This window comes from Trachurus japonicus, chromosome 13 (genome assembly GCF_045865225.1).
Source record: "Trachurus japonicus isolate A0001 chromosome 13, Traja_1.0".
NCBI lineage: Eukaryota > Metazoa > Chordata > Actinopteri > Carangiformes > Carangidae > Trachurus > Trachurus japonicus.
The window spans coordinates 40,210,280-40,238,152 of NC_140919.1; the positions used below are offsets into that span (position 1 = coordinate 40,210,280).

Consider the following 27,873-nt stretch of genomic DNA (forward strand, 5'->3'; position numbering starts at 1 on the left):
TGGCTGGAACGCAACAGTAGGGCCGGACCTATCAACGGCAATGTCCGTGACTGACTGACTGAGCGACAGAGTTGAGTGATGAAATTGCACCATTGGTCGGCTGAGTGTTGGACTTCTCCCATTGGCCATAGCTCTTCCAAAACGATTTGGCACCAACAGTTTAGTCATAGGTTAGGTCATTTGGGGCATTTACACCAGATCCAATTTTCAACCACTGTATTCCTTCAGACTCTGACCAGGATCTACAGCAAAGTAATAGGCCTGTATTTGTATAGAGGCCGACCTTTATTTTGTTTAGCGGCGTGCTTTATTACAAACCCCAAACTTTTATTGCTGTGCTGAAAGTGTATTGTCTCGCTTGCGCTCGCTTGTGTTTGTGTGGTAAAAAAAAAAAAGGTATACACATCACTATCAATTTAAGTGTTGCATTTATTTATTAGTCTACTTGCCAACAATGAGTACCCGGAAATGTTTAGTACCCCAACGTTTTATGTTAGAAATATATAGTATGGGTCCCCAGTATTCAGAAACTGCCGGATGCTAACTTATATATATTGGGCAATTAGCATAATTGGCATAATTATCATAAATTAGCATAATTGGCTATATGGGCAATATTTCAACAAAATTGACTCGGCTGATCTGGGCAATATTGGAGTGGTTTTAGGGGTTATTGATGATGCTGAATCCATTTCTGACATTTTCAAAATTCAAAATGGCTGTCTAAACCAGAAGTGACCAGATTTTGAAATCCATCAAAATCGGCCCACTGGCGGTTAAAATCTGGTCACTTCCGGTTTAGACAGCCATTTTAAATTTTGAAAATGTCATAAATGGATTCAGCATCATCAATAACCCCTAAAACCACTCCAATATTGCCCAGATCAGCCAAGTCAATTTTGTTGAAATATTGCCCATAGGCAATTATGCTAATTATGTCAGTTATGCTAATTTCCCAATATATATAAGTTAGCATCCGGCAGTTTCTGAATACTGGGGACCCATACTATATATTTCTAACATAAAACTTTGGGGTACTCAACATTTCCGGGTACTCATTGTTGGCAAGTAGACTATATTCCTTCAGACTCTGACCAGGATCTACAGCAAAGTAATAGGCCTGTATTTGTAAAGAGTCTGACCTTTATTTTGTTGTTTAGCAGCGTGCTTTATTACAAACCCAAAACTTTTATTGCTGTGCTGAAAGTGTATTGTCTCGCTTGTGTTTGTGTGGTTAAAAAAAAAAAAAAGGTATACACATCACTATCAATTTAAGTGTTGCATTTATTTATGCTAGCTGTGTCAAGCATAATAGTTGAATACTGAGTGTGATGCTCAAAGAAATGAATTCCACATTTCATTGTGAGAAGAAGAATAATAATAACAGGAAAACAAAGAGCGGAACTAATGAGTACAGGTGTTGTTGCTTCGGTGAGGGAGCCCTCCCTCTCTTCTGACTTTGCTGCTTTGCTCTCAGGTCAGTATACAGTGAAACTAACAAAGCAACTATCTCCTAAAGCGTAAAGTGACATGGTGTGACTGTGATGAGTTAATGTGTGTATGTGTGATGTGATTGTGTACAGCATTGTGTGTTTCAATGCTGAAGCCCTCAAACCCCGGCCATATATTTTTCATTTCAGCTGATAAAATGTCTATAAGAGCTACCTGACATTTTGAAAAGTTACTATTGTTGATATTTACTGTACAAGGTTCACATACATTCTGAAGAGAGTTGTTTCTGGATATGTGAAATTAAATTATATATAATTATCTGACAAGCTCATGACAGAAATAGCTTGTAAACAATAGATTGTTTAGTGTTTAAAAGGTACATTATCAATTTAATGATTTTTCCTGATACAGTTCATGCATTGTGAGTTAAGCAGCATTCCCTGTGTGTGATGTGTTTAACAATAGCTTGAAGCTGAAGTAGCCTATGATATTTTTTGTCCTTTCATTAATCGAATAGCACATTTTAAATCAGTAGCATGTGTAGGAGGCCGTAAAAATGTATTTCAAACATGTATATAGTGTATTAGTATTATTTTTTTCTTATTTTGTTTCATTTTTATTTATTAACTAACTGTTATCATTTTAGAATGTTGAGTTGTGGGGCGCGAGGCAGTGGGCTGTTGTCATGGGCTTCTGTTGCTATGGAGCAGTTACAGTAGCGACATAAACACAAAAGTTGTCACTGTGTATCTTCTCCGCCCTACAGAGGCGTAACATTTTGGAGGCACCGCTGGGATGAGAAGGCTTGAGGAGCGTCCGGAACCCGTAGGAGAGCCTCTCGTCTATCATCCCCCAAACTACCCAGGCAACAGAACGGAACCTGACGGAGGCAACGGCGGCGGTTATCGACGGCGGTGGTGACGTACCTGACGCATCAGAACGGAACAGGACGACGGCAACGGCAGCGGTTATCGGCGGCGTTGGTGACGTGTATCCTGACGCATCAGAACGGAACCCGAGGAAAGCAACGGAGGCGGTTTACCGGCGGCGTTGGTGACGTGCATCCTGACGTGAGCAAAAGACACCACTAGGGAGCAGCGAGGACCAATTAAACCAGATAAATCCCCCTTTTCACTGCTTTTGCAACTCATCTGATGAAGATGGAGTCTGAATTAGAGAACCTGCAGCTGGAAATTAAAGGAACACTGTATAGGCTGACTGTTGAGCAACTGATTAAAGTGTGCAATGCACTGAAGATCTCAGGATTAGGAAATGAATGTGTAGCTGGTAAAACACGTAGCCAGTTAATCTCACATGTTACAAAATACCTGGAACGGGACGAACTGGCTGATCTGGAAGATGAGGGCATGTCTGATCTTCTTATTGCCCAGGACATTATTAACAAAATACAAATGACCAAAGAGCAGAGTGCAGGTGATGCTCTGAATCTGAGTGGAGAACAGGAGAGCCTCCAGAGGGAAGTAGAGGCACTAAGACTGTCACTGCGAGAAAAGGAGAGAGCAATGCATGACCTGATGGTGAATAGCCTGACCCCTCCTCTGCATTCAAACGTCCCAGTACAGGCCATGGCTCCAGCATCACCAAATGGCTCTCTGTGGCGCAAAGACTTTAAAATATCAGGCCTAATAGGGGAGCCTGGACAAAAAGACAGACTCACCTTCTCCAGCTTGGCCAGGCAAATTGAAAATGGGCCCAGCAAAGGATACCCAGAGTCAGAAATCACAGATGCAGTAATCCGTGCCATCACACCAGGTCTGCAGTTAAGGAGTTACCTTGAAGGGAAAGAAAACCTGACATTGCCTGCCCTTCGTAGAATTTTGAGGTCTCATTACCAAGAGAGAAATGCCACAGAACTGTACAAGCAACTCACTTCTGAAGTCCAGAGTAATAAAGAAACACCACAAAATTTCCTGATCAGAGCAATGGACCTGAGACAGAAAATTCTGTTTGCTTCGCAAGAGGTTGAATCAAGTCTCAAGTATGACCCAGCACTAGTCCAGAGTCTCTTCATGCATACTGTTTTGACTGGCCTGCAAAATGACAATGTTAAAAGTGATCTCCAGCCTTATCTCCTGCAGACAAATACGTCAGACGAGCTACTACTGGAAAAGGTGAACACTGCATGTGCTAATGAAAAGGAGAGACAGGACAAAAAGAAACATTCAGCCCCACCACGAGGAACTCATGTGAACACTGTCCAGTCAAGTGAACCCCGAGTTGAAAAGAAAAACATTCCCCAGCACAGTTCAACCACTATTTCCCCTGATCTCCTCTCAGAAATTAAAGAACTGCGCTCTGACATGGTGTTGCTGAAAGATCTGAGAGCTGAGGTTTCCCACATCAAAGAAACTATCCAACAGTCTGCACCTGCACCCCCCCAGCCACCGTCTTGGAACCCTGCTCAAAACTACATGCAGTTCTACCACCAGCAACCGTCAACAGCAGCACAAGAGTACCGACCAACACAGGGACCTGCACATGTGAGGGAAACGGCGCAGTTCCAGCAAAGGTTTGCACCCCAGCGATCTTACCCAGCACCACGTCCACGCCCCAGGTGTTTTGCTTGCACACAAGCAGGAGAAGAATACTGCCAGCATTGCTTTAGGTGTGGAAGTAGTGAACATTTCCGTGCTGGATGTAAAATGCCAAGACTGCCAAGACCAGAGAGGGAGAGCTCTTTAAACTAATGAGAGTTGCTTCCATGGGACAAGGAGCAACTTGCAGTTCAGAAAGGTCCCACTATTGTGCACATAAAAGTTACTGTGAGCCATATACATGTGCAACTATTAGGGAACAGGGAAATCAGTCATGTGGGGAGTCCAAGCACAGAAGAGTTAGTGACCAAGTTAAAACATCCACTGTGAGGGAGTTAGTAGGAAACAAGTGTACAATCAGGTGTTTCCTGCATCAGCAGCAATTTCAGGCACTTTGGGACACAGGCTCACAAATTTGTGCTATAGATGAGATCTGGAAAGAGAGTTATTTGCCTGATGTACAGTTAAGAAATGTTGCTGAGATAATTGACACAACTCACCCCTTGCAAATAGAAGCAGCTAATGGAACAGGAATGCCATACATTGGTTGGCTTGAAGTGAGCTTTAAACTCACTGCTAATGATGAAGAGTTGTTTATACCCATGCTAGTGTTAAAAGGCAGTCAACAGCCTTGTCCCATCATTGGGTTTAATGTCATTGAACACCTAGTAATAAACAAAGTACTGGATCGGTCAAGACACAGAGACAAAGAAAAACTTTTGAAGACAGTAATGATAGCTTTCCCTCAACTCAGGAAGAATAAAGCAAAAGCCTTTATTAGTGCAGTGAGTGCAGGGCAGCCACGTGAATACACTGTGAGGACAGTAAATGAGAGAGTCAGTGTGCCTAAATGCAGCTCTGTCCAGATTGAGTGTAGGGTCCAGGCTCCACCTTTTAAGGAAGACAACTTTTTGATTTTTGAGCCTCAAGTGAACCCACAGTGGCCTGAAGGACTTGAATTTTACGACACCTTGATATCAGTAAAGGCAGGAATGACCCCAAAAATTGTGGTCAGTGTGCAGAATTCAGCTAGCTGTGACATTACTTTGCCAGGAAGAACAATTATTGGCACAGTACAGTCAGTTAGATCAGTTTATCCTGCCGACATCTTCAGGTCAGATTGCCCATCCGCTGCATCAGTCCACCAGATCCAAGCTCAGAGCTCCAGTGAGGACACTGCCACCTGTGACCAATGGGACCCTCCTGTCAATCTAGCTCACCTGAATGAACATCAAAGAAAAGCTGTTAGTCAGATGCTAAGAGAAGAATCACAATCATTCTCTAAGTCAGATGATGATATAGGATGTGTGGAAAACCTGCAGATGAACATTTCACTGAGAGACAATGAACCAGTGTCACAGGTATATCGGTCAGTCCCAAAGCCTTTATACCAAGAAATGAAAGACTATTTACAGGACCTGATAGCGCAGGGGTGGGTGGAGAAATCCACTTCATCCTATTCTTCTCCCATAGTCTGTGTGAGAAAAAAAGATGGCACACTCCGCTTATGTATCGACTACAGGGAACTCAACAAAAAGACTCATCCAGATCGCCACCCCATCCCCAGAGTACAGGACATCATGGACAGTCTGGGTGGGAACACACTCTTTTCATTACTGGACCAGGGTAAGGCATACCACCAGGGGTTTATGGGCAAGGACAGTAAACATCTTACAGCTTTTGTAACTCCCTGGGGCCTGTATGAGTGGGTGCGGATCCCATTTGGACTCATGAATGCGCCTGCAGCATTTCAGCGCTGCATGGAAGAGTGCTTGGAGGGATTGAGAGACAGAATATGTGTGCCTTACCTTGATGATGTTCTCGTGTTTAGCAGAACATTTGAGGAGCATGTCAACGATGTGAGAAAAGTACTGCAGCGTCTGAGAGAGAACGGAATAAGACTAAAACCAAAAAAATGTGACCTGTTTAAAGAGCAAGTACGGTACCTCGGCAGGATTGTGTCAGCAGAGGGCAGCAGGATAGATCCCGCTGATACTGCTGCAGTGACAGCTCTAAAAAACAAACAGCCACGTACTGTCGGTGAGTTAAGAGCAGTGTTAGGACTGTTGAGTTATTACAGACAGTATATTAAGGACTTTTCAAAAATTGCTAGCCCTCTGTATGACTTGCTCAAAGGACCTACAGAAACCGAAAGCCTGCAAGATAAAAGGAGGAAGAGGCAAGCAAAGCGAAACAGCAAAGGAGTTCCATCCAGCAAACCTATCGAGTGGACAGATGTGCATCAGTCAACATTGGAGCAGTTGATAGGCTGTCTAACCCAGCCTCCTGTCCTGGGCTTCCCGGAGTTTTCACAGCCATTCGTACTCCATACTGATGCCTCCAATCAGGGATTAGGTGCAGTATTGTATCAAAAGCAGAATGGAAAGCTCCGTGTAATTGCATATGGTTCTCGCACTTTGACTGTAGCTGAGAAAAATTATCACTTGCATTCAGGCAAACTAGAGTTTCTTGCTCTCAAATGGGCAATCACAGAAAAGTTTCGTGATTACCTGTATTATGCACCATCTTTCACCGCCTATAGTGATAATAATCCTCTCACATATGTACTTTCTACTGCTAAATTGAATGCAACAGGGTGTAGATGGGTATCAGAACTAGCTGATTTCCACTTCACAATTAAATATCGCCCTGGTAAAGAAAATATTGACGCAGATAGCCTGTCTAGGATGCCCATAGATATGGAGGCATTCATGAAAGAGTGCTCGGAGGAAATGTCACATGAGGCAATTGGTGCAGCTTCACATGCAGTTGAAAATCAGGATGAATCCAGCGTGTCATGGTCCATGGGCATCTCAGCAAGTTGTGCAACAGTGACTCTTAAACCTCCTGTCACACCACTAACAACAGACCAGATCAGAGAAGATCAGAGGAATGATTTGGTTATTGGGCCAGTGATTCAATGTAAACTAACAGAGCAAAAGCCATCAGGTCCAGAACTGAAACAACTCTCCTCCCAAGCCATCCGTCTTTTCAGAGAGTGGGACAGATTAGAGATGAGCACAGATGGAGTGTTGTACAGAAAAACAGTAAATAGAAAACAGCTGGTCTTACCAGAAGTACACAAGAGTACAGTGCTGAAGGAATTGCATGATGAAATGGGCCATCAAGGTGCAGACAGGACAATGTCACTCATACGGGACCGGTTCTACTGGCCTTATATGCAGAAAGAGGTAGAGGAGTACGTTATGAGAAAATGTGTGTGTCTGAAACAGAAGAAGCCATGCCACAACACCAGAGCTCCTCTAACAAATATTGTGACAACACAGCCGTTTGAGTTGGTATGTATAGACTTTCTTCATCTTGACCGGTGCAAAGGTGGATATGAATATATCCTTGTTATTGTTGACCATTTCACACGTTTTGTGCAAGCATACGCCACTACATCAAAGTCAGGAAAGACTGTTGCAAACCTCATCTTCAATGACTTTGCCCTGAAGTTTGGTTTTCCCTCTCGCATCCACCACGATCAAGGAGGAGAGTTTGACAATCAGCTGTTCAGCCAGTTAAAGCAGCTCAGCGGAGTCACTGGGTCGAGAACAACACCCTATCACCCGATGGGGAACGGTCAGGTGGAACGGATGAACAGAACGTTGTTGCAGATGCTTAGAACACTGACTGAGACACAGAAATCAAATTGGAAAGACTCCCGGGTAAACTCAGGAACTATTGGGAGGACATAGTTCATACAGTAGTGAGACAGATGGGTCCTGATCTGCCAATATATGAAATAAGACCAGAGAAAGGTAAAACCCGCTCCAGAGTTCTGCATAGAAATCTGCTAATGCCCTGTGACTACTTGCCCTTTGAAAAACAACCAGAGCTTGTTAAAAATGACAAGGAGAAACAAAAAAGAGAACGCCGGCCTGTATCCAAAGCTCAGGAATCTGATGAGGAAAGTGATGATGAATATGAACTTCATTACAAGCCACTTCCAGATCCCAGACTGCCAGGAGAAAGGAATGAGACAGAGATTGAATCTGGGACTGAGCATGAACAGGAGCACCGACTAGTAGAGGACAGAGTTGGAACACCAGCTCCATCTCCATCACCAGCGCAGTCTTCCCGAGGAGAGCCGCCGGAGGAGTTGAGTGCACCTGCTGAAAGCCTGCCTGGAGAGGAAACAGACTCACCTACAGGAAACGTGCCTGATGAAGCCTCTCCTTCCTCCTCGTCGAGTGCTGCTGCGGAATCTGAGGAGACATCATATCAGCTACCAGCAAGACAGAGACATCCACCGAGACGTTTGACCTACGACCAGCTTGGCATCTCTTCCTGCTACAGTGTGCAGCCAACACCTCAGATGTTGTCTGTGTACCACGCACCTGGACTGGCCCCATGGCTGCCACCGCTCCAGCCATACTATTTCCAGTCTCCTTCCATGTATGGACTCCAGCGAAATGTGAGCCTACAGACTTAACAAGTTTGACTGTTGCCACGGACAACATATGGACTGTTCACATGGACTGTTGCCATACCCTAGACATGTACTTTTTACACAGATTGCTGCCATGAACATATACAGTATGAACTGTTTACACTGACTGTTGCTATGAACAATATACAGTATGAACTGTTTACACGGACTGTTGCTACAGTATGAACTGTTTACACATGGACAACATAAGGACTGTTTGCACAGATTGTTGCCATGGACAATGAATGTACTTTTCACAAGCTGTTGTCATGAACAACATTATGGACTGTTTCTACACGGTGTTGCCATGGACAAGTCATGGACTTTCTACAGCTGATGGACTGTTTATGGACTGTTATGGACTGTTCACACAGAGACCAGTCACAATGCAGGGACATTGGTTCTGTGAATATGGATTCAGTGACCTTTGACCTTTACTACTTGTGCATCACAGAAGATCGTCAGTTCCAAGTTGATAAGAGAATGTAAAAAAAAAAAAAAAAAAAAAAAAAAAAAATGTGGAAAATTGTCTTGGGTTAATTTGTCAGTGTTAACTTCATGGTAATGTCGGGACGACATTATATTTTGTTGGGAAGTGTGTAGGAGGCCGTAAAAATGTATTTCAAACATGTATATAGTGTATTAGTATTATTTTTTTCTTATTTTGTTTCATTTTTATTTATTAACTAACTGTTATCATTTTAGAATGTTGAGTTGTGGGGCGCGAGGCAGTGGGCTGTTGTCATGGGCTTCTGTTGCTATGGAGCAGTTACAGTAGCGACATAAACACAAAAGTTGTCACTGTGTATCTTCTCCGCCCTACAGAGGCGTAACACATGCACTAATAGCTTGATCTGAATGCACTATTGATCTGATTGCACTACTGCATATGAGTCATGTTCATTTTTATGAAGAAGTGTGTTGAGACGAAAGGTGTGTTTGATTAAAACCAAAATAGGAACAATGAACCAAATGATGGACATTGAAACACAGACATTATTGCACAAGTTTTATGCTTTATCTCATGTTTTTGGAGATTTGTATTAAACAGATGGAAATTGGGAAGAGTAGCAGGTGGTTCATGTCTTCAATCTTCCGATTTCCCTAATCTCGAGACCCGTAGCCTTTTGCATGCTAAGACGGCCCAGCCAATTCACTATTCTTGTTGAGGTGGAGAAGAAGTGAAAGAGAAAGCACTTGGATTGTGCATATGTTGCTTTTTTGAACCTTGCTCATTGAGTGGAAACAGGTTAAGAAATTACAATAGTAGTTATTGTTTAGATACACTGGGCGGGTTTCTGTCTCACCCAGAGCTTTACATCACTTGTTTTTAACAAGATAAAAACAAGTAACGTCACCTACAGTACCAGTCATCAGGGCTCTGATGGCATGATGTTGCTGACCATCCCAGTATTGATACAATTCACCAAACTACTTCCTTTTATATGATTTCACCACCACAACGTGCCCTGATGTTTGACTGGAGCTTTAAGTCCTCGGTGCAGACTGAACTCTTAAGGCTGTGTGTAGCCAAAAGTTTTGCACATGCACTTGCAGCTTTTATGGCGGTACCCCTCCCAAACAACTAATTATGGAAACGTCTCAGAACTTAAGTCATGCTCAAAGGGTGGTGTGACGAATTCTTGTTTATTTGTAATCCTAATATTAAATTCTTAAGCCGAGGACCTGGTGTGTCCCGTTAGCACTTCGATGAAACTTAGAAGATACACAACTGTAAGATAAACTAACAGCAGTGGCTTACATGGCTCATCTCTGCTTTTTATTTCACACAAAATGTGACCAAACTCTGGTCCTGCGGTTTCACTGCAGGTGACTCTCATGAAAGTGATGATGACTGCAAATGTTGAAGGGGAACGGATACATAAAGACTTGGAGGTTTCGCTTGAGTGCATGCAAAGCTCTCTTAAAGCTGGGCTCCTCGAGATTTTAATGCCAAATGTGAGTCACCCTGCTGCCTGGTCTGGCCCCTTATACCAGCACTCATCAGTTTTCCCTTGGTGCATTGGTTTGGATCTCATGTTCACTGACTGGGACCTCCTTCATATACAGAGCAACATTAACGGCAGAGAAACCACATCTGGAGTGCGGTCTGGATCACACTTTGGAGGCCGGCCAATCTGCTTGTCTCTGTGTGCCGGTGACACCGCGGTCCGTTAAAGGAATGATGTTTGCACTGTACCAGGGCAGCCCGCATACCAGAGTGTGAGGACTTTAACTCTCCACTTTCCAGCTACTCAAACATTGACGGTAGACATGCGATGAAATAATAATTCGGAGAATAATCTGAGGTCACGTGTGGCCACTGTGGTTTACCTCTTACATGTTCTTTGGTGTCTTAAAACAAATATATTGTACATGGGGCCCAAACCAGTCTGTACAGTGTCAGCTGTTGTTCAAAAGAGCATCCAAAGATTTTTGGCATGCCACAAATTCAGATTATGTCAGAACCACCCAACGCGACTGACGAGCGCTCTGTGATCATTTCAACGATAATGATCTCAGAGCTGATCCAGCGCAGCACCCCACAACAAGATGTAAACACTCGGCGAACAAAGGTTCATTGTGCCAATAGTAGTCCATGTGTAGAGTGTTAAGGAGTAATTTCCTCTCACTTTACAAAAAAATAGACAAGAAAACAACACCATGTGTATCTTTGCTCCAGTCATTTGAAACCGAGGCCATCGCAGGCAGGCAAATCGCTTCACCATTCATGCCACCAACAAAGGTTACATGTTTCTGCTTAAGGAACAGATGCTTGGTTTATCACGTGTGTGTGTGACATCATGTCCATACCATATGGTTTGGAAAGGGACAGAGGGTTGGGTTGGTTGTAATTGTATTCTATACAATTACATAGTATAAAAGAATGAAGATGGATGTGTTAATATGTTTGAAATTGAAACCACCTTCTCAATGCAGAAGTACCAGCAAGTCAAACTCATCAGTCCAGCATTCGATTAATGTAAACGTATTGTTCAGATAGCCACTGTTTTTCTATATGTAATCAATCATTAGTAGAATGACCATCCCACCATGGATTACAGATATGTTACGCTGATAATAAATTATATATATATATATATATATATATATATATATATATATATATATCTAAAGTAGAGGCCAAAAGTTTGGACTGACTATTTACATTGTAGATTCTCACTGAAATTCCACTAATGAACCCTAACAAGGCACACCTGACACCTGTGAAGTGAAAACCATCTTCAGGTCAGGTTCACCTCTTGAAGCTCATCAAGAGAATGCCAAGAGTGTGCAAAGCAGTAATCAGAGCAAAGGGTGGCTACTTTGAAGAAACTAGAATTGGTGGGGGCAGAGATAGAGGAGGAGGAGGAAGAAGGAGAGGAAGAAGAAAAGAAGAAAGAGAAGACAAAGAAGAAAAGACGTGTTTTCAGTTATTTCACACTTTTTTGTTAATTCCACATGTGTTCATTCATAGTTTTGGTGCCTTCAGTGAGAATAAAGGAAACACATTGAAGGAGAAGGTGTGTCCAAACTTTTGGCCTGTACTGTATGTATATATGTATATATGTAATTTGATCAGTTGTGGTCTCCCAGCATTTACCTTTCCTCTTTATCCCTCCCAAGAGTCTCTGGGAGGAGGAAACACCAGCGTGTCTGTCAGTCACATTCACCCTCCTCCTCCTCATCCTCCCCCGTCAGGCTCTTGGAAATGGTCAAAACTATTTTCTCAGATGGTTAGCATTTTCTATTTTTTCTTCTTCTTCTTGTTTTTCTGCAGTAAGGATGTCGCAAGGTGCTATGAAATCATTTACAGTTGTGATAAATCCATTTCCTGGCAGTAAAAATTACATTACACAAGCCTTCAGATGCTGCTGCAGGTTAGACTGGGATAATGAAACACTTTTAAAGCTGACTGACTGGCTAGCCTAGCAACAGCAAGGTCACAAATTGCCCATAATGCAGCATTCTCTGAAGAAAACAGCAGTACGCTAGGCCTGTCTGCATTGTAAAAGAAAATCTGCTTTTATGAACACAATTATCTCGTCCTCAAAGATGATCATCCCCCTCTCAAACCTAATTTCCAGGAACATTTTATCTAATATTTGGGCCGGAGCAGTAATTAGACATTTTTTTTCTGATGCTTTCTTCCAAAGGGTTTTGCCATAACTGCATTGACAGCACTCTTAGTCCCTACCTCATTCCAGCAGATTTAATAAATCAAGGCTGTTGTCTCGAATTTGTAGTTGCATGGCTGGTTTTAAATTGACTTCTGGACTGGGAGAAACTCAGTCATTAAGTTTTAGAGCAAAGAATTAATTAGTATGTCTGTTAGTAAATAAAGCTGCCACTGCCTTGGAATTTAATATACTTCTACCTCAGAGAGTTCGTATAGTTTCTGGCAGTGACCTCAAAAGTTGTCTTTACGGACTTAATTTCCCTTCTGTTGAAGCCAAAAGTACTTGGAAGGTTGAACTGGATTATATTGTGATGCTCTGCCAACTGTGCCTGCAGATGCAGAGTCATTACAGCGAGGGTCTTTTGTAATCTGCGGTTGTCTCCAAGGGAGTTGGTTCCAGTGTATAAGCCCACATGTTGCAGCATGTCGGCAGTGCCCTGTGACAAACACATAAAGAGAGTCTAAACTTTTACAAGATTTAGGCGTATGAGGCAAACCAATGTTATCAGGCTCATAATCAGCGGATATGATTGGCTAGTAAACCCGGGGGCTGAGGAAAGAATATTCTTGATTTTATTAGAGCTTGTGCGCTGGCTTCTAACCACACGTTTACACAACTACTGAAATGATCTGCAAGCCAAGATACGATACCAGACACAGACATCACTGTTTGGGGAAAAAAAACATCCATCTTAATGTGGAAACAAAAGCCGCAGTAATTGTGGATAAAAGCTGTAGTTGTATAAAATGACAATAATTCCATTGAAACTATGGTTTAGAAATATTCAACAAATGATTATTTGATCAATAGCACTTTTCTAGCTTTAAAGGAGAACTATGCAAGTCTGCTCACTTTTTTCTTTACAGAGCTCCACCTCCTACAGTAGGCTATACTGGCCAGGTCTGGCTACAGGTTTGAGCAAATTAAAGCCAGTCTCAATTACAAGTCGGGTCTATTTCTATTTTCTGCAAGTTCTCGTGAATCTACAAAACCTCTCAAAGCCCACAATCACCCGTTTGAGCAGTTTCTAAGCTGCTTTATTCGTGATAGAGTTCCAAAAAAAAAGGAAGCCCATGTGTAGCCGATGTCATATCTGGCCCTCTGCGTTGAGTTTCTCATGGCCTGCCCTAGGTGGGGTTCGATCCCACGACCTCCCGCACCGGAGGCGACAATGCTAACCTCTTCGCCAAGAGGTTGACACCCGCTTGGCAAGTTGGTTAGCACGTCTTTTATGGGTGGAGTGAGTGCACATCCGTTACACATGGTCTTATCCGCCGACCCGAGGTATATGTTTTAGACATGAACCCGGCACGCATCCGGTCGAGTTGATTGCTGAGCATAAGATTTGTTCAAAATGAAATAAAAGCCTGTCCCATGTAGACGCCTGTCTCAAATATAAGACAGGTCAGTCTGGCAGTTGAAGCAAATAAAAGCCCAGGCTTCTACAGTATTTGAGAAATTATGGTATTTTCACTGTTGTAAAAACTCAGTGCTAACCCCCCTCCCGGTCATGTGCATTTGCCAGCAAGAGGCAATCTGTGGTGGAGCGATACAACCGAGGTGGGCAACGTTAACACGAGATTACGGATTACCGGTTGTCTTCGTGTCGTAGTGCCGTAAAGCAGTCCATGTTTCTCATGAGACGAGATCTGTGACATGGGGTCGGAGGTGCTGATCTTGCCAGGTTGGTTTTCGGCCAAGAGACAGTAGGTGGAAGGTAGAGAGCCTCCATTCTCCCCGTAACAAGTCATTCAACCATCACAATTACTCCCAAACTGTTTAATTAAGGTGCAAATCTTGCATAGTTCCTCTTTTACGACCATTCGAAGTGGTTTACACTCTAGTAACCTTCACCCACATGGAGCACTGTCTACACACAGTCAGAGGCCTTTGATACATCAGGGGCAATGTGGGGTTACCCACCACGGGCACTGCGACACATGGACCGGGGATCGAACCACCGACTTTATGATTATTGGACAGCTCGCTCTACCTCCTGAACCGCAGCTTGTGGTTTAATTAAAAACACCAAGTTCTTTGTGATCTCACCTCAGCCTGCACGAAAGTCCATGTTTAATCTCAGCGTTTTTTCGAATAAAAAAAACATGACTAATCCAGCGCGGGGGAGTACCAGACATTAGCTAAAATAGACATTTCGACCCGCAAATAAATGTGTTCTCATCCAGAATACACGTTTGCTTCCCAAACAGCCCAGTCAGCTGGGGCTTTTGGTCTTAAATCAACCGTTGGAAGAATAAGACCCGGCAGAACACAGCATTAGCTCAGTGTCCCGCCGATGTTTGGATTGTAACTAATGATTTATCATCATCATACGAGCCGAGAGCAGTTCAAATGTTTCTTTGTCCTTGATTTTTTTTTTTTGGTGTCTTTTTTCATGTATTGGGTGAGTTCACTGAGAAAAACAGATGTTGGGCTCACCGCTGAAGTCATCACTCCAGTATGTGTCGTATAGGAACAGTGTAAGGAGTTATAAGTCAGAATTGGCTATGAACCATGTACTGTAGTAGGCCACAGCAATGCAATGAGATGACGAACATCCTGAGAATTCAACTCTGAACAATCCACTGAGCGTACAAAGAAACCCGATCTGAGTGGTTGATAACTGGCTGTTGCTCTGCTTTGTTTGTATACATTCAGTTACGTGATGCACGTTGAGTTATTGCTACCTCACATACGCATTTGCTTCGTGCCGTTACAAACTGCAGAGACTGTGCTCGTGCTCAAATGGAAAATAATTCCTGCTCGGGTGAAAAATATGACCTTATCTGTAGCTGGACTTCATCATTCAAATGACAAAAAAATGTTCTGTATTCAGTCTGAACAAACCTGTAACAGCTGATATTGCTTTGAATGCTTGACCTTAACCAAGGAAATCATCACTAGGGAATATGAACATAATGGCGGGCGTCACATCTATGAAGGATGGTGTGTGTCTTGGAAACCAAAACCCATTAGCATGCGTGAGACAACGCGGTCTGTCACGTTTGTGTCTGAGAGAGTAATGACCTTGGCTGCAGCCTTTGCCAGTAAAAAAGCACCTCTGCTCGAGCTTTTCTAATTGAAATCCCAAAAATGTGTCCCGGGACAGAACAGTAAGATGGACAATGACAGCCTTGTCAGCGGTGAGGTGTTTCCTAATTAATGGCTCAACCTGCCGAGCCAAGATGAATCTGCACACCAGGTGCCTGGAGAGGATGTGTCCTGTTAGTGATGGAGCACCGGGGCCGATCTTCTATCAACACACTATCTGTGAGAGGAGTTAAGTTGTTTTAAAGTAATGTGTTGAAATTATATGTGGGTAGTAAAGGGGAGTTTTAAGAAAATACAGCAGTGTCATAGCAGTTATTTTTCAACCTTCATCCCTGTTTCCTAGAAATGATATTTTTTTACTATTAAAATTATTTCTCCAATTATCTTCTGGTGGCAAACATAATTGTTGCCTGGATTATATTCAAAGGCAATGTTTCTTTTGAATGAATGGAGCCCGGCGGAGCTGTCAGGGGATGGTGTGGGTCAGTGGCAGCTGTGCAAACCGCAGGGCTGCGTCTGCCGTCTGCAGACCTGAGTTCACATTCACTTTCCCGTCTGCGGCTTGGGCAACATAAGCACTTTTGGTTTGAGCTTGATTAAACGTAAATAAACATGTTGTGGAAGTCACTGTTGAATTCCTCTGTCTCCATCCAGACGCAGGATCTTTCCATAACCTTAACTAAACAGAACCCTCAAAGGTTTAATAATGTTGTAATCGCTGCACGTGGAAAGCTGCAGATATGGATAGTTCAGCAGAGAGCAAACACATCGGGCCGGATGCATAAAACACTCGTACACACGTATTCGTTCTTAAATCATGCGTATGAGTGATTTACGAGGATTTTCCACATTCTCAGATTTTCCCGTATTTTGGATTTTCTCTTAGGTACGAACAGGATTTACGAGTGGTGCACTGCAGACCTGTCGTAGCAGTCAAGCACAAACCAACCTGCCGTTCTCCAAAGCAACACAAATTTGCTGTTGACAACTCAATTGTGTCCCAGTCAGTCATTCAAACTGTTTCTCGTTCATACTTTTTTGAGTTGTAATATAAAGAAAACCTGCCGAGGACATGCCACATCGCCCCCTTGCGCCACTCTGAGGTATGGTGCTGCTTTTATTTTACAGAACTCTTATCCACTTGAGAGAGGGTTAGGGACACTGTTGACCTTTTGGAAAGTGATTTTATTGTACAGCCGCATCGATTTGCTTAATTAACACACAGAAATCTTATCTTTCACTGCCACTTAGTGCATTTAATGATTTACTCATGTCATCATGGCTGCAGGCAGGTTGTTTGCAGACAATGATAAAGATGTCCTCTTGATTTTTTAGGACCGCGTCTGAGATCACCTGTGTCCATGGAGCATGCCGGGAACCTGGAGCATCAGACGGTGGTGGAGGAACGGGATTTTGCTCTGAATAAATGAAAATGATCGCACAAGTTGTCTTGCACTTCTTTCCATGTTACTTCAGTTTGCAACATTTGGACAGGGGAGGCAGGTTAAGGATATTTGTCTGGTCACTATAAGATATCCTGGTAACCTTCTGTGGAATTTATTTTAAATGCATGTGAATGTAGAGGAATAAAGGCTAACCATTGTCACGTGCTGCAGCATCAATCTGTGTGTAGTAGCTCATCAGTTGTGAGACCTGACAGTGCCACATTCCCATTAATGGCACATTTAAACTCTTGTCCGTCCCCCTTTCCTGTGTTGGCCTCCGCTTGTTGCAGTCATGCACCTCCTTTAAGTTTGACAGACGTCTTTTTGAGTCCAATTCCATGTCACCCCACTTCTTTTTTTTTTGCAAGATGAGACAGAGTTTACTGCACCAGTAATGGTAAGTTCCCATTCTTTATTCATCTTTGGACCTTGATTCCATGATGAACGCTACTAAAAAAGAAAAGTATGATCCTGCGTTCTTTTATTTCTGACAAAAGTTTGTCAGTTCTTCTCTGGAACAGGCGTTCATCTAGAACAGGTGGGATTCATCATGTTTTACAATTGTTTTAGGGTGATACAAGTGTTTGGTGAATCTGACATGGCACACTCTAAAATTCCACCACACGAAAAAGTAGAATTAAAGAAGAAAAGAAAAACGAACATATTCTTGCATCTGGTCCAATGTCTAAGAACACTTTACTGATATATTCGCCACCAACATATATCAGCCTGCCAAAGAATCTACATGTAATCATCCAGTCACAAATACCATAGGAAGTGTACTGTATGTGCTGAGGGGGGAATTTTAACTCACCTTTTTAGATTTAAAGGTGTTAGCTACAAGTTTAATTCCTCCTGGCCAGTAAGTGTCTCACACTCGCCCGGTCTCACTCCAACCTTCAATTATACTGGTTGCCAGGTAACGCCTATAGGGAGCGGCTAGTAGCTAAAGCTAAAACCATATTTAACGAGCAGCAGCTCCGGTGTTGACAGCGGACTGGAAACACATCTGAATCATTTCACACTAACTCACCTGCAGTCGACGAACCTGACAAACCCGCAGCATCACGCCTGTACCGGAAACGTTACAGTACCGGCTGACTGTTAGTTAGCATTAGCATTAGCACAATGCCATTTCTCTACAGAGCTACACTGCAAAAACTCAAAATCCTTCCAAGAATATTTGTCTTATTTCTTGTCAAAATGTCTCATTTCTAGTCAAAACTAATCTCTTTCCACTTAAAATAAGACTCATCATCTAAAAATTAACTTGTTTTTAGATCATTTTCACTTGTTTCAAACTAATTTTCAGTAGAAAAATCTGCCAGTGAAAGCAAGTTTTTTGTGCTTGTAATTAGAAAGAAAAACTTGCCACTGTCAGATTTTTCTACTCATTTAAAGTGGAAAATTTGCTTGAAAAAATTAAAAAGTGTCTAAAAACAAGCGACTTTTAAAATGTGATGATACTTATTTTAAGTATATTTAGATTTATTTTGACTGGAAATTACATTTTGACTAGAAATAAGACAAATATTCTTGGTAAGATTTTGAATTTTTGCAGTGTATCAGGATCTGCCCCCCCCCTCCCTGAGCTCTGCCTCATGTGACATCAACGTAGCCTACTAATGCTGTTGGCAGAGATCATTTCATGCCGACGTTGCCAACGTATAACCAGATGTAGCCTACATATTTATATATTTTGGACACGTCAAAATTTATAAAACACTACAAACTACTTTTTTAAAACGACTTTATTCTGCACCCCTCTAGACGTTATGTGGATGTAGGCTATTATTTTTGAAAAATGTATCATTTTGATGAAAAAGTTGAAGCTGTAACCTTTATTCAGAACTTAAAAATATGAATAACTGAGGATGGCTCGGTTTGTCAGGCAATGCTAAGATGGCAACGGTTGAGCAGCCTTGCTCTTAAGAAACCTCTGGGTGACATCACAGAGGATACTTCCAATGTTGTAAACAGTCTACCATTGTTGTAAACAGTCTACGGTCCTTGCTCTACGTCTGAGAGGTGTTGAAATGTCTGAGAGGCTGCACAGAGCAGCAGGCTGATGTTGCTCCTTTGCTCTGTGTGTGTGTGTGTGTGTGTGTGTGTGTGTGTGTGAATGCAGGTCCTCCCATGGCCACTGGAGGCCGGGTAAAAGTGGGTCAGTCCCATGTTAACATGCCCAACTTTACAGCAGAAGTCAACGCGTTTAGCTGATTTACACCTTGTTATTGGTGCCATGGGTTCATTTTTATATAACTCACCTATTCAAATGGTGTTAAGGTGACAGTATGCTGGGGGAGCTGGGCTACGTCCATCACTGTACACACTGAGTACTGATGCTGACAGTTGTGTCACTTCTCCACGCAGGTGCTGTACGCTCTGCGTTTCCCTCTCGCTCCTGCAGCCAGTGAGTTTGTAATTTTTCTTATTTTCTGCACACATGCTGATAGTTGCCGTTTTCTTTTCATTCTACCTCAAAGCTTTAGGGATCACTTGCTCAAGAGAAACAGTAAAAAACTAATGTCGCTGCTTGTGTTGAAAACCAAGCAGCTGGAAATTAGAGCCACAGAGAAGAGGTAATTATCTGGGTATGTGGTTTGCTCTTCCTCAGTCTCCCTCTTGACTCTCACAGATAAGTACGCTCCGTATCCATGCAAATGCTTGGCAGACAGTTCAATTCCTTCTGGATGAGAGTGGGGGGGGGGGGCTGTCTCTCCCTCTCTCTCTCCCCCTTTGTGTGTGTGTCTCTTTCCCTCTCTCTCTCTCTCTTTCCTTGCTGGCAGCAGTGTCTGTACTGTTGGCAGGAGTGACCAGAATAAAAACAGCAACACCAGACATAGAGGAGGAAAAAAAGCAAAGTGATCCATTGAACCAGAGTCTTTGCCCTCTCTTAATTACGTCAGGTCTCATATCTTTTCCCTTTTTTCACCTTTTCCCCAACTTCGGGCTAGTGGTAATTAGCTAGAAGAGAATAAAACCAGCTGATCGGGAGAGGGGTGGTGCATTTTGGAGCGAGATGGCTAACAGAAACATTCTGTTGCTCTTCTGTGGACTCTTCCTCTTAGCACTGATTCAGCCCTCTCTACAAGGAGGTAAGTGTATGTCATAGGTGAACTGAGCCATGATCTTTGCTGCACCAATCACAGACTTAGAACAGGTGCAATTTCTTTTTTGTATGTGCATTTTTGCCCCTCAGAGGCATGTAATTAAAAGTTTGCTGATTCTGCTACTAAACAACAATTTAACTGAAATCTTATGTGATCTATATAAACCATGTTTATCTGTTGCAGTGTAACTTAGTTTACATTTATATGAAATAAACTTAGTGTTAACTTTGAATGTTTTATTGTTTCTTGTGGCTTAATTCCAGCTATAACTTCAAAATGACAAATCTGCAGTTGCATTGCTATTGCTATTTGGTGATTTAAATAAATGGATAGTATAAAACCCCTCTACTCTGGTGTAAAAGTGAAGGCTGTTTAGTGAGACTGAGCTTCTGCAAAGGCATTCAATCCTTTAATAGAGGTGTCCCGTCACACTGCAGTTAAACAAGATGCTGCGATAAATAGAAGGAAAATAGTTCTTCTCATCATGTTTACATGTCCATGTCTGGTCTTAGAAGTGAGGTTCAGTGTCACAGCATTGTAGATATCTGTGTTACAGAGATAACTGTGCATCCTAACTATATAATCACATTAGGAGATTGGACAATATCAGTAAATATAGACTAGAATAAACTGAAACTGAAACTTTATATGTATGTTTACATGCTGCAGGCTCTGTCCTATAACATGTCAGGAAGTGAGAGCTGCAGCTGCTCATTTTTTTCCCACTCTGCACAAACTGCACAGTTTAAATTCACCCCTGATGAACTCCCAGCTGGACCGGGAGAGTGTGTGTGTGTGTGTGTGAGTGTGAGTGTCACCTTGAGCGTGGACGAGCAGATTTTAGGGGGTTTAGTTTTCGAGTGCAGCTCAAGGTTGCAGCCTTTCTTGTTTCAGACAGACAGAAAGTGACAGTGAGAGGCTGTGAGCATGCAATTCCTCCAGCTCTCATCCAGCCTGTGCGTGTTTGCTTTTTCTCCCGTTTCTTCGTCGCTTTGATTTAGTTCTCGCTCTGTGTTTTGGCCGAGGTTTCTCAGAATTATCCAGCCCCCAACTGGAAAACATGCTTAGCATCTGGGCCCGGGGTTTGCTGGAGTCAAGTATATATTCGTTGTATTTATTTGTGTAAAAGTCACAGCTGTTAAACCTCCTTATCTCTGAGTGTCCATGTCTCCTCTCAGATGCATTATTGTTAGATTTCTCAAAGGAATACTTTGTCCAAATAAAGGCTCATTTTTCCTCGCTGCTCTAATTCGATCTTGTTGACAACGTCTCTCTCTGTCAGGTTGTAGATTGTGTCGTCTGAAAATTTCTTTGCCCTTCTTTTCTCTGTCTCGTAGCAGATTTATCCCTCCTTCTCTCTGTGCCAGCCACATTTCAGTTGAGATTTCAAGGTGCATTCAGGCAAAAAATATATAGCAGGTAAAGGAGCCAACAAATATCAACACTGGCTTAGGAGCGCAACTTTGATCTCAAGTGAGTGTTGAATCCGTCCATATCAAACATTTCTGTGGCGTTCAAACTACTCCCATCTGTGTCTGTGTGTACTCTGACTTGGAAGTGAAATTGAAAAAAACACTCCACTTGTTCCAAGGGGTCAATTACGTGTGAGTAACTCGAACCTCATTAGCGCACAACCGTTCATTTAATGCCTCTGCGCAGAAAACACCTCTTAACACTTTGCGAAAAATTCCCCCCTCGAATCGAGTGCGAGGCCAGTCTGAATGTTTTCCATCCGCAAGTGTAAATGAGTTATAGTCCTTGAGGAAACATCTGTGAAGGCGTTTGTTAATAAATATATCCGCTGTCATGTTGCCCTTTGACCATGCGCAGGTATGTTTGTTATTTATGGAAGCAGGCAGATTTATTTCACATTCCGCAAACAAATATGAATACACGTGGATTCTTTTCCTTATCGAAATAAATTAGGGTCGATGCAGCTTGGACTCGGTGGCCCCACTTTCATATTTCTACATATGATAACCGAATCAAACCCAGGCCAAGGCGGCTGATAAAATTCCTCGAATGGATTCCTCAGCCTATAGGAATTTAATCAGGCTTGTTCCTCCACTTGCTCCAATAAAAAAAGAAGAGAGAATAGCTCGCCGGGTTCTCGTAAATTTGTTGCGAAATGACACCGACTTTGAGAAGAGTATCGAGTTTCCCGCTCCTCTTGACGAACAGCGTGTCGTAATCCCCACAGAAAGCCTCAATTACCAACCGGTGGACGCGCGCCAAAGTCATCTGTTTGGGTTTTTATGACAGACGCAAAGTTTAATGGCACAAACGCTGACGGGCAGAGAGACCCCGTGGGAGATGAAGAAGGAGAGAGAGGGGGGGAGGGAAAGGGAGGGGGGGAGGGGGGGGTTAGCTGCTCTGTTCCTTCACCATCTCCAAAGAATTAAAGAGGTTGTGTGATGTTTTCTTTAGTGCGAGCTGAAAGCCAGTTTGCCTCATTTGGCGTTGGCTCCGTCCGGCAGCAGCGGGACTTCAGAGGAATTTCATACATTAATCAGTGACACCCGCGTAGCCGGCTGTGTATAGGTGAGGTCGGAACGAAAAATCGACACAGACGTGGATGGCGTGCTCGGGCTGTCACAAAGCACCGGTGATGGATTGCAGCATTTACACGGCCATTACGGGCAGATACCTAAACTTGATTGTCTTGATTCCCCACCAGAAGAAGTGGTGCTTTAAGGTTTTTTATTGGTAGCGTGTGCTGTGAACACCTCTTTGGCTCTAATCCCTCTTCTGGCAAGCCTGAGCGCCAGCCACAGCATGCTGGATTAATGTGACACATAGTCATCCCGGGCGCTCAACAGCTCCACACTGCAGTTAAAGAAATAGACCATTTTAAGTACTGTCTGAGCAAAGACACAGACGTTTTGCTTCAGTTGGGTTTTTGTTCAAATTTTTTTCATGTTGGACCCACGAAGGCATTTTAATTTGTTGATTTTGAATGGTATGGTGTAATTTGCAACGAGGTGACCTCATTTAGTACTCATTTGGGCAGGAGCCCTTTGGTTACAAGCACCGACTGACTTTGGGTTTGCTGTTGTGAAAGAGCTGTTATTCCACGCATTCATGTCTCGGCCTGGCAAACGTCCTGGGAAAGCGTTAGGAGATTGGACGGTTCCATCCGCAGTTTTCAGTTTTTACATCAAAGCACGCTGCGTGGCTTGGAAGTCGCTCTCTTGTATCAAAGCCCCTCGCCAGAAACGATTACTAACACTTTGGCCAACAGGTTTTCCTATCACCATTTTGACTGTAACTACTGTTAAGATTGTTGTTGGGACCAGAGTTTTGCGACGGATGGGTTGTTTTAATAGACACGTAATTCGTAGAGACCACACGCCAAATGTCCAGGGTGTAACTCCATGTGTGTGTGATGCATCGCTTTTGCATTACCTCGACACATGTGCGGCGTTATTGCGAAGGTATTTGCATAGTAGCCAGTCTTCAACTTCGCTAAAAACACATATCAGTTAATAATTTGTTCAGCTCTCGCTCTGCGGTTGTGGATAAATGTCAGTCCCTAGCATCTCCCAGTCAGATGTTTGGTCTGCTCTCAACCGGTGCCAAGTTTTCAACAAAGAAGCACATTAACTCAGATGATTCATTCCAGCCACTCTGTAAGCAGCCCTCACCAGGCCCGAGAGCTGCGAGGAGTCAATCTCACTGGGCCAGCAATCTGAAATGGCTCCTGTCAGGAATGTTTTCATCTTGACCCACCACTGCGCACTGATGTCCAAGCTTTCCTGGGTTTACATGACAGCATGAGTGCAACGTTAGTATGAAAATATTTTCTAATAAAAAGCCCATAACTGATGAGAGAGGATGGTAAGAAAAATGAAATTCTGATTAAACACATTACGTCAATTTAATCAAAATCCTCTGGCATGAAAACTTTGTATGCTGTATTGTATTAGTTTCAGTGGAGTTTTTTTTTTTTTTTTTGTGGGAGGAAGGGGGGCGGGGGCGTCGACATGACATCTTAAGGCCTATTGCATCAATCAGTTGGTCTAAACAAAACAAAATTGCATTCTTTCTAAGTGTTTTGTTAGATTTTAGAAGTGCAGAGCATCTCCAGTTCCCACACAGCGTCTGCACACTGATTATGAGCATTTTCTCCTCTCTGACATAAATCACTTATCCCTTCGGCTCCATAAACTCCTTTTGTCCTCGCTGGGATGAATGTAAAGTGGAAATGCCAATATCTCATTCATAAATATGATTGATGCTTCTTCATTCGGTCATGTTGTTTTTCGCAATTCACAGAGTTCCTTCCAAAGAAAAACCATTTACAAAACAAGATTTATGCGTTCTGCTTAACATCGCAGAACTCCATAAGTTGCATCACTTCATTTCACATGTATCTTACAGGAAAAAAACAACAACATTACGTGAACTGTGTAGTGTGTAGTTAATAGTTCTTTATGGCACCCGTAACTGTGTCAGTTCTACTGTGTGATACTATCACATAAATCAGTTTCTGGAATAGAGTCATAACATGAACTGTTTGTTCCACGAGCGTTTAGTGATTTCACATGGTTGATGGTTATCTTCAACCATGGCTTATTCATTAGTCATGTTCAGCTCTGAAGAGAGAGCAGCGCTCTTCCAAAACCCTTTTTTTAGTTTCAAAGAATGTCTTTCCAAAATGTTGTAATGATCCCGTCAGTTCCCAGTGGGACGGCTCCAGTCGAGACACCCAAAGGCAGCGCTGGAGAGATTAGGATCGGGTCTTCTCGGACGTTAAATTATCACCACCCGTAGGCTGTGAGCTGCTTGTTTGCCAGTGCATACCGTACTTCACATTGCATGCTTTACACAAGTGTCAATGACACAGAGAAGAGAAGGTTAAGTCAGGTGGGGTCGTTGTGAAACTAAGATTGATTTTCCCTTTGATTTTTTTTTTTTTTGGGAGATGATCCTCGCACTTTCCTCCTCCTCCCTCCAACATGCTGTGGAAAATAGACAGTGCATGGGTGACTGATAGTAAGCCAGCTGTCACATGTCTGATAACGGGACAAGCAAGTGAGCCAAAAACCACAGTGTTTTCTTCACCGCTCTGTTGCTGGAGGCTGAGCTATGAGAGCTTTCCATGAGGACAGAACCAAACTTTTCTTTTCTGGGACAGTGGTTTTGGACTCGAATGCAGCAAACAGTTGTTAGTTTGCCAGACCGTATTTTTGATTTTTATCAAAAGTGATGGAAATAGTGTTACAGAGCTGTGAAAGGATCAGGTGGCTAAAGTGGTATAAACACATTAGAGTTTAGTTTTCCTTTGGACTTCCCAAGCAGTGTGCACGGTGAGCACAACACCGTGCAGTCACAAATAGTAATGCTTGTGTAAGTCTTTCGTAGTGGAGGCGGCGGCCGTAGTTAACTCTTGTGAGGTTGCATGTGTGGGTGTTGTGTATGTGCTCTCAGGCCTGATTGCCATGCATGTTCCATCAACTCTCCGACATTCAATTATTTAGTAAAAGGCCAATTACTACAGGACCACAGCACAGGGTCATGGAAATGTCACATTACTCACCATCTTGTTGTAAATGAGGTAAAACTAAACTCTTTCAAGTCACAAAGAGCAATTGTAAAAACTGTCATAAACATGGGAGGTACTATGGAAAAATCTGTCATTGGCTTCAGTTTGATTCAATAACAAAACAAAGTGTCTGCTATTCACTCATTATTCGTGGGCCCAGTAACCCATATCCCCCATAAAATGAGGTGTTTTGTGCCAGTAATAATTTTCCACTTAGACTCTAATTTGTAGATAAATTCAAGAAAAATGTAGATTTTTTTTCCTGTTGGCTGTGTCACCCATATTGATGCTGAGGCACAATATCAAATGAATGATCTTTCCAGTTGATAAACATGTCGCTTCCTACTTTCCAGGCCGACAATCAAAACATGATATTATACAAAACTAAACACACAAAGGGCTGGAAACCGTCCTTTTCACCTGTTAGCTTGTGTCTGGTGAGCTACGTCATCTTATCGAAATTCCAAACAAAGGAACTGAAGAAACCAAAACATGTACACATCCGCATATGTTGTGTATGAAAATGATTTTTATAGAAGCCTTTGAGGTTTTCATGCATTGTAGTGGTTGAGTTTGTATAAACACCGACCTGAATCCTCTGGAAATAAAATTCTGATTGTGAAATTTCTCTGCGAGTGTCCTGTCGTGTGAGATTTGGGATTTAATAATGACATGAAAGTGTTGAGTAGAGACATAATTTTCCCTCTTCTAGGAAGAATTCACCCTTAAGACCTTATATGCGTAGAATTTCCAACCACATGTTGTACTGGGGAATATTTTTCTTTGCCCTGTGTGTGATTTGTGAGACACAGGTGATGCCTTGCAAAGCTGAAATTTGCCACAAAGCTGCAAATGAGTTTAATAGCCATATAATGTGTACATTATGAGTAAGTAAGAACTTTCCTACCAACCAGTGGCTATTAAAGTCAGTCTTTGTCTAAAACCATAGATCAGTGACATCTTATGTTTTCTGAGGTTTGCCAAGAGATTATAGAAATCACTTAGATAGAGATTAGTTAAATTAAAGTAATTTGAGGTTTTCATAACAAATCCAGACAAAAAAAAACCCAACTAAAATGTTTTAAGAGTGTTGAATTCCTCTCAGATTGAAGATTTGAAGCACCAATTCAGACCTTTGGTTCCTGCAGCTTCATAGATGTAGGCTGTTCAGAAATGCCCACATGATCATTCCCACTCCACCAATCATCCTCAAGGCCACAAGATTCCTTCCTCTCTACATGCTGCCAAGTTTGGAAGTTCACCTTTCTGTTGATTTCGTAAGCAATGACACCACATCCAAGTCCGTGTATAAAACAGGCTATTGCACAGTCTTCAAAAGAGCCGTAGACCCGTCCCCTGCCCCATGGTCTCTGCAGGGTACATTTCAAAAGAGGAATTTAAAAAGTGAAATGATTTTTCTTTTAATGTTTTTTTGTTTTTTCATATTCATGAACCAATGATAACCCATGATTATTCCACATGGCAGCAGACAGATGTTGTACCTGGGACTGAGGGTTTCCCAAATGAATCTCACTTTATAGCCCATGACGACTGAAAGGCCAAAATTCCAGCCCATTGATCGAAGACCCATATGGAGAGAGCTTGACGTGAAAATACAACAGCGTCTACGCTTTCTAGACATCCACACTGAAATAGAAACATGGCAGGAAGTGTCAATGTGTCATTCTCTGACCGTCTTATGCCGATGACTCGCTTCACTCCGACTTCACCGACGCTCCGTCCGCTCTGAGCGAGTCTTTACAGTTGGAACGCTCTCAAGCCCAAACCGGAGTGATGATAAATTCAAATGACTATCGGGATTCCTGCGAGTGCATGTACGTCATCGCCCTCTTAATGCGCTCGGAGCAACTCTGGGCTCCAACCGCAAACAGAAAATAGCTCAGTTCACAACAGTCATTGTATTTAACCGATAACAAGGGAGCTCATTAATCGCCGCAGCTTGTTACAAGGCAGTAATTTATCGACGCTTCCCTGTCTTTGCTTTTACACGCTGTCGAGCATAAATTATAAAATTCTCTCACATCTCAGTCTGTGTGCTCCAGTGCAATGAATCTGCCCCAAGCTGAGAACTGTAA

At 42.7% G+C, this 27,873-nt stretch overlaps 2 protein-coding genes across 3 annotated transcripts in view; one reads left to right on the forward strand and one right to left on the reverse strand.

The window, feature by feature from the left end:
- The window catches only part of LOC146976627 (BICD family-like cargo adapter 1), a 165,413-nt gene that overhangs the window by 129,120 nt on the left and 8,420 nt on the right, over positions 1 to 27,873 (reverse strand). The gene's annotated exons all lie outside the window — the stretch shown is intronic.
- elna (elastin a) overlaps positions 19,901 to 27,873 on the forward strand; it is a 54,191-nt gene continuing 46,218 nt past the window's right edge. For both annotated transcript variants that reach the window (XM_085796552.1, XM_085796553.1), the window contains exon 1: positions 19,901 to 20,217. In XM_085796552.1, the coding sequence (XP_085652678.1) occupies positions 20,142 to 20,217 (76 nt within the window). In that variant the 5' untranslated portion in view covers positions 19,901 to 20,141. The remainder of the gene's footprint in view (positions 20,218 to 27,873) is intronic.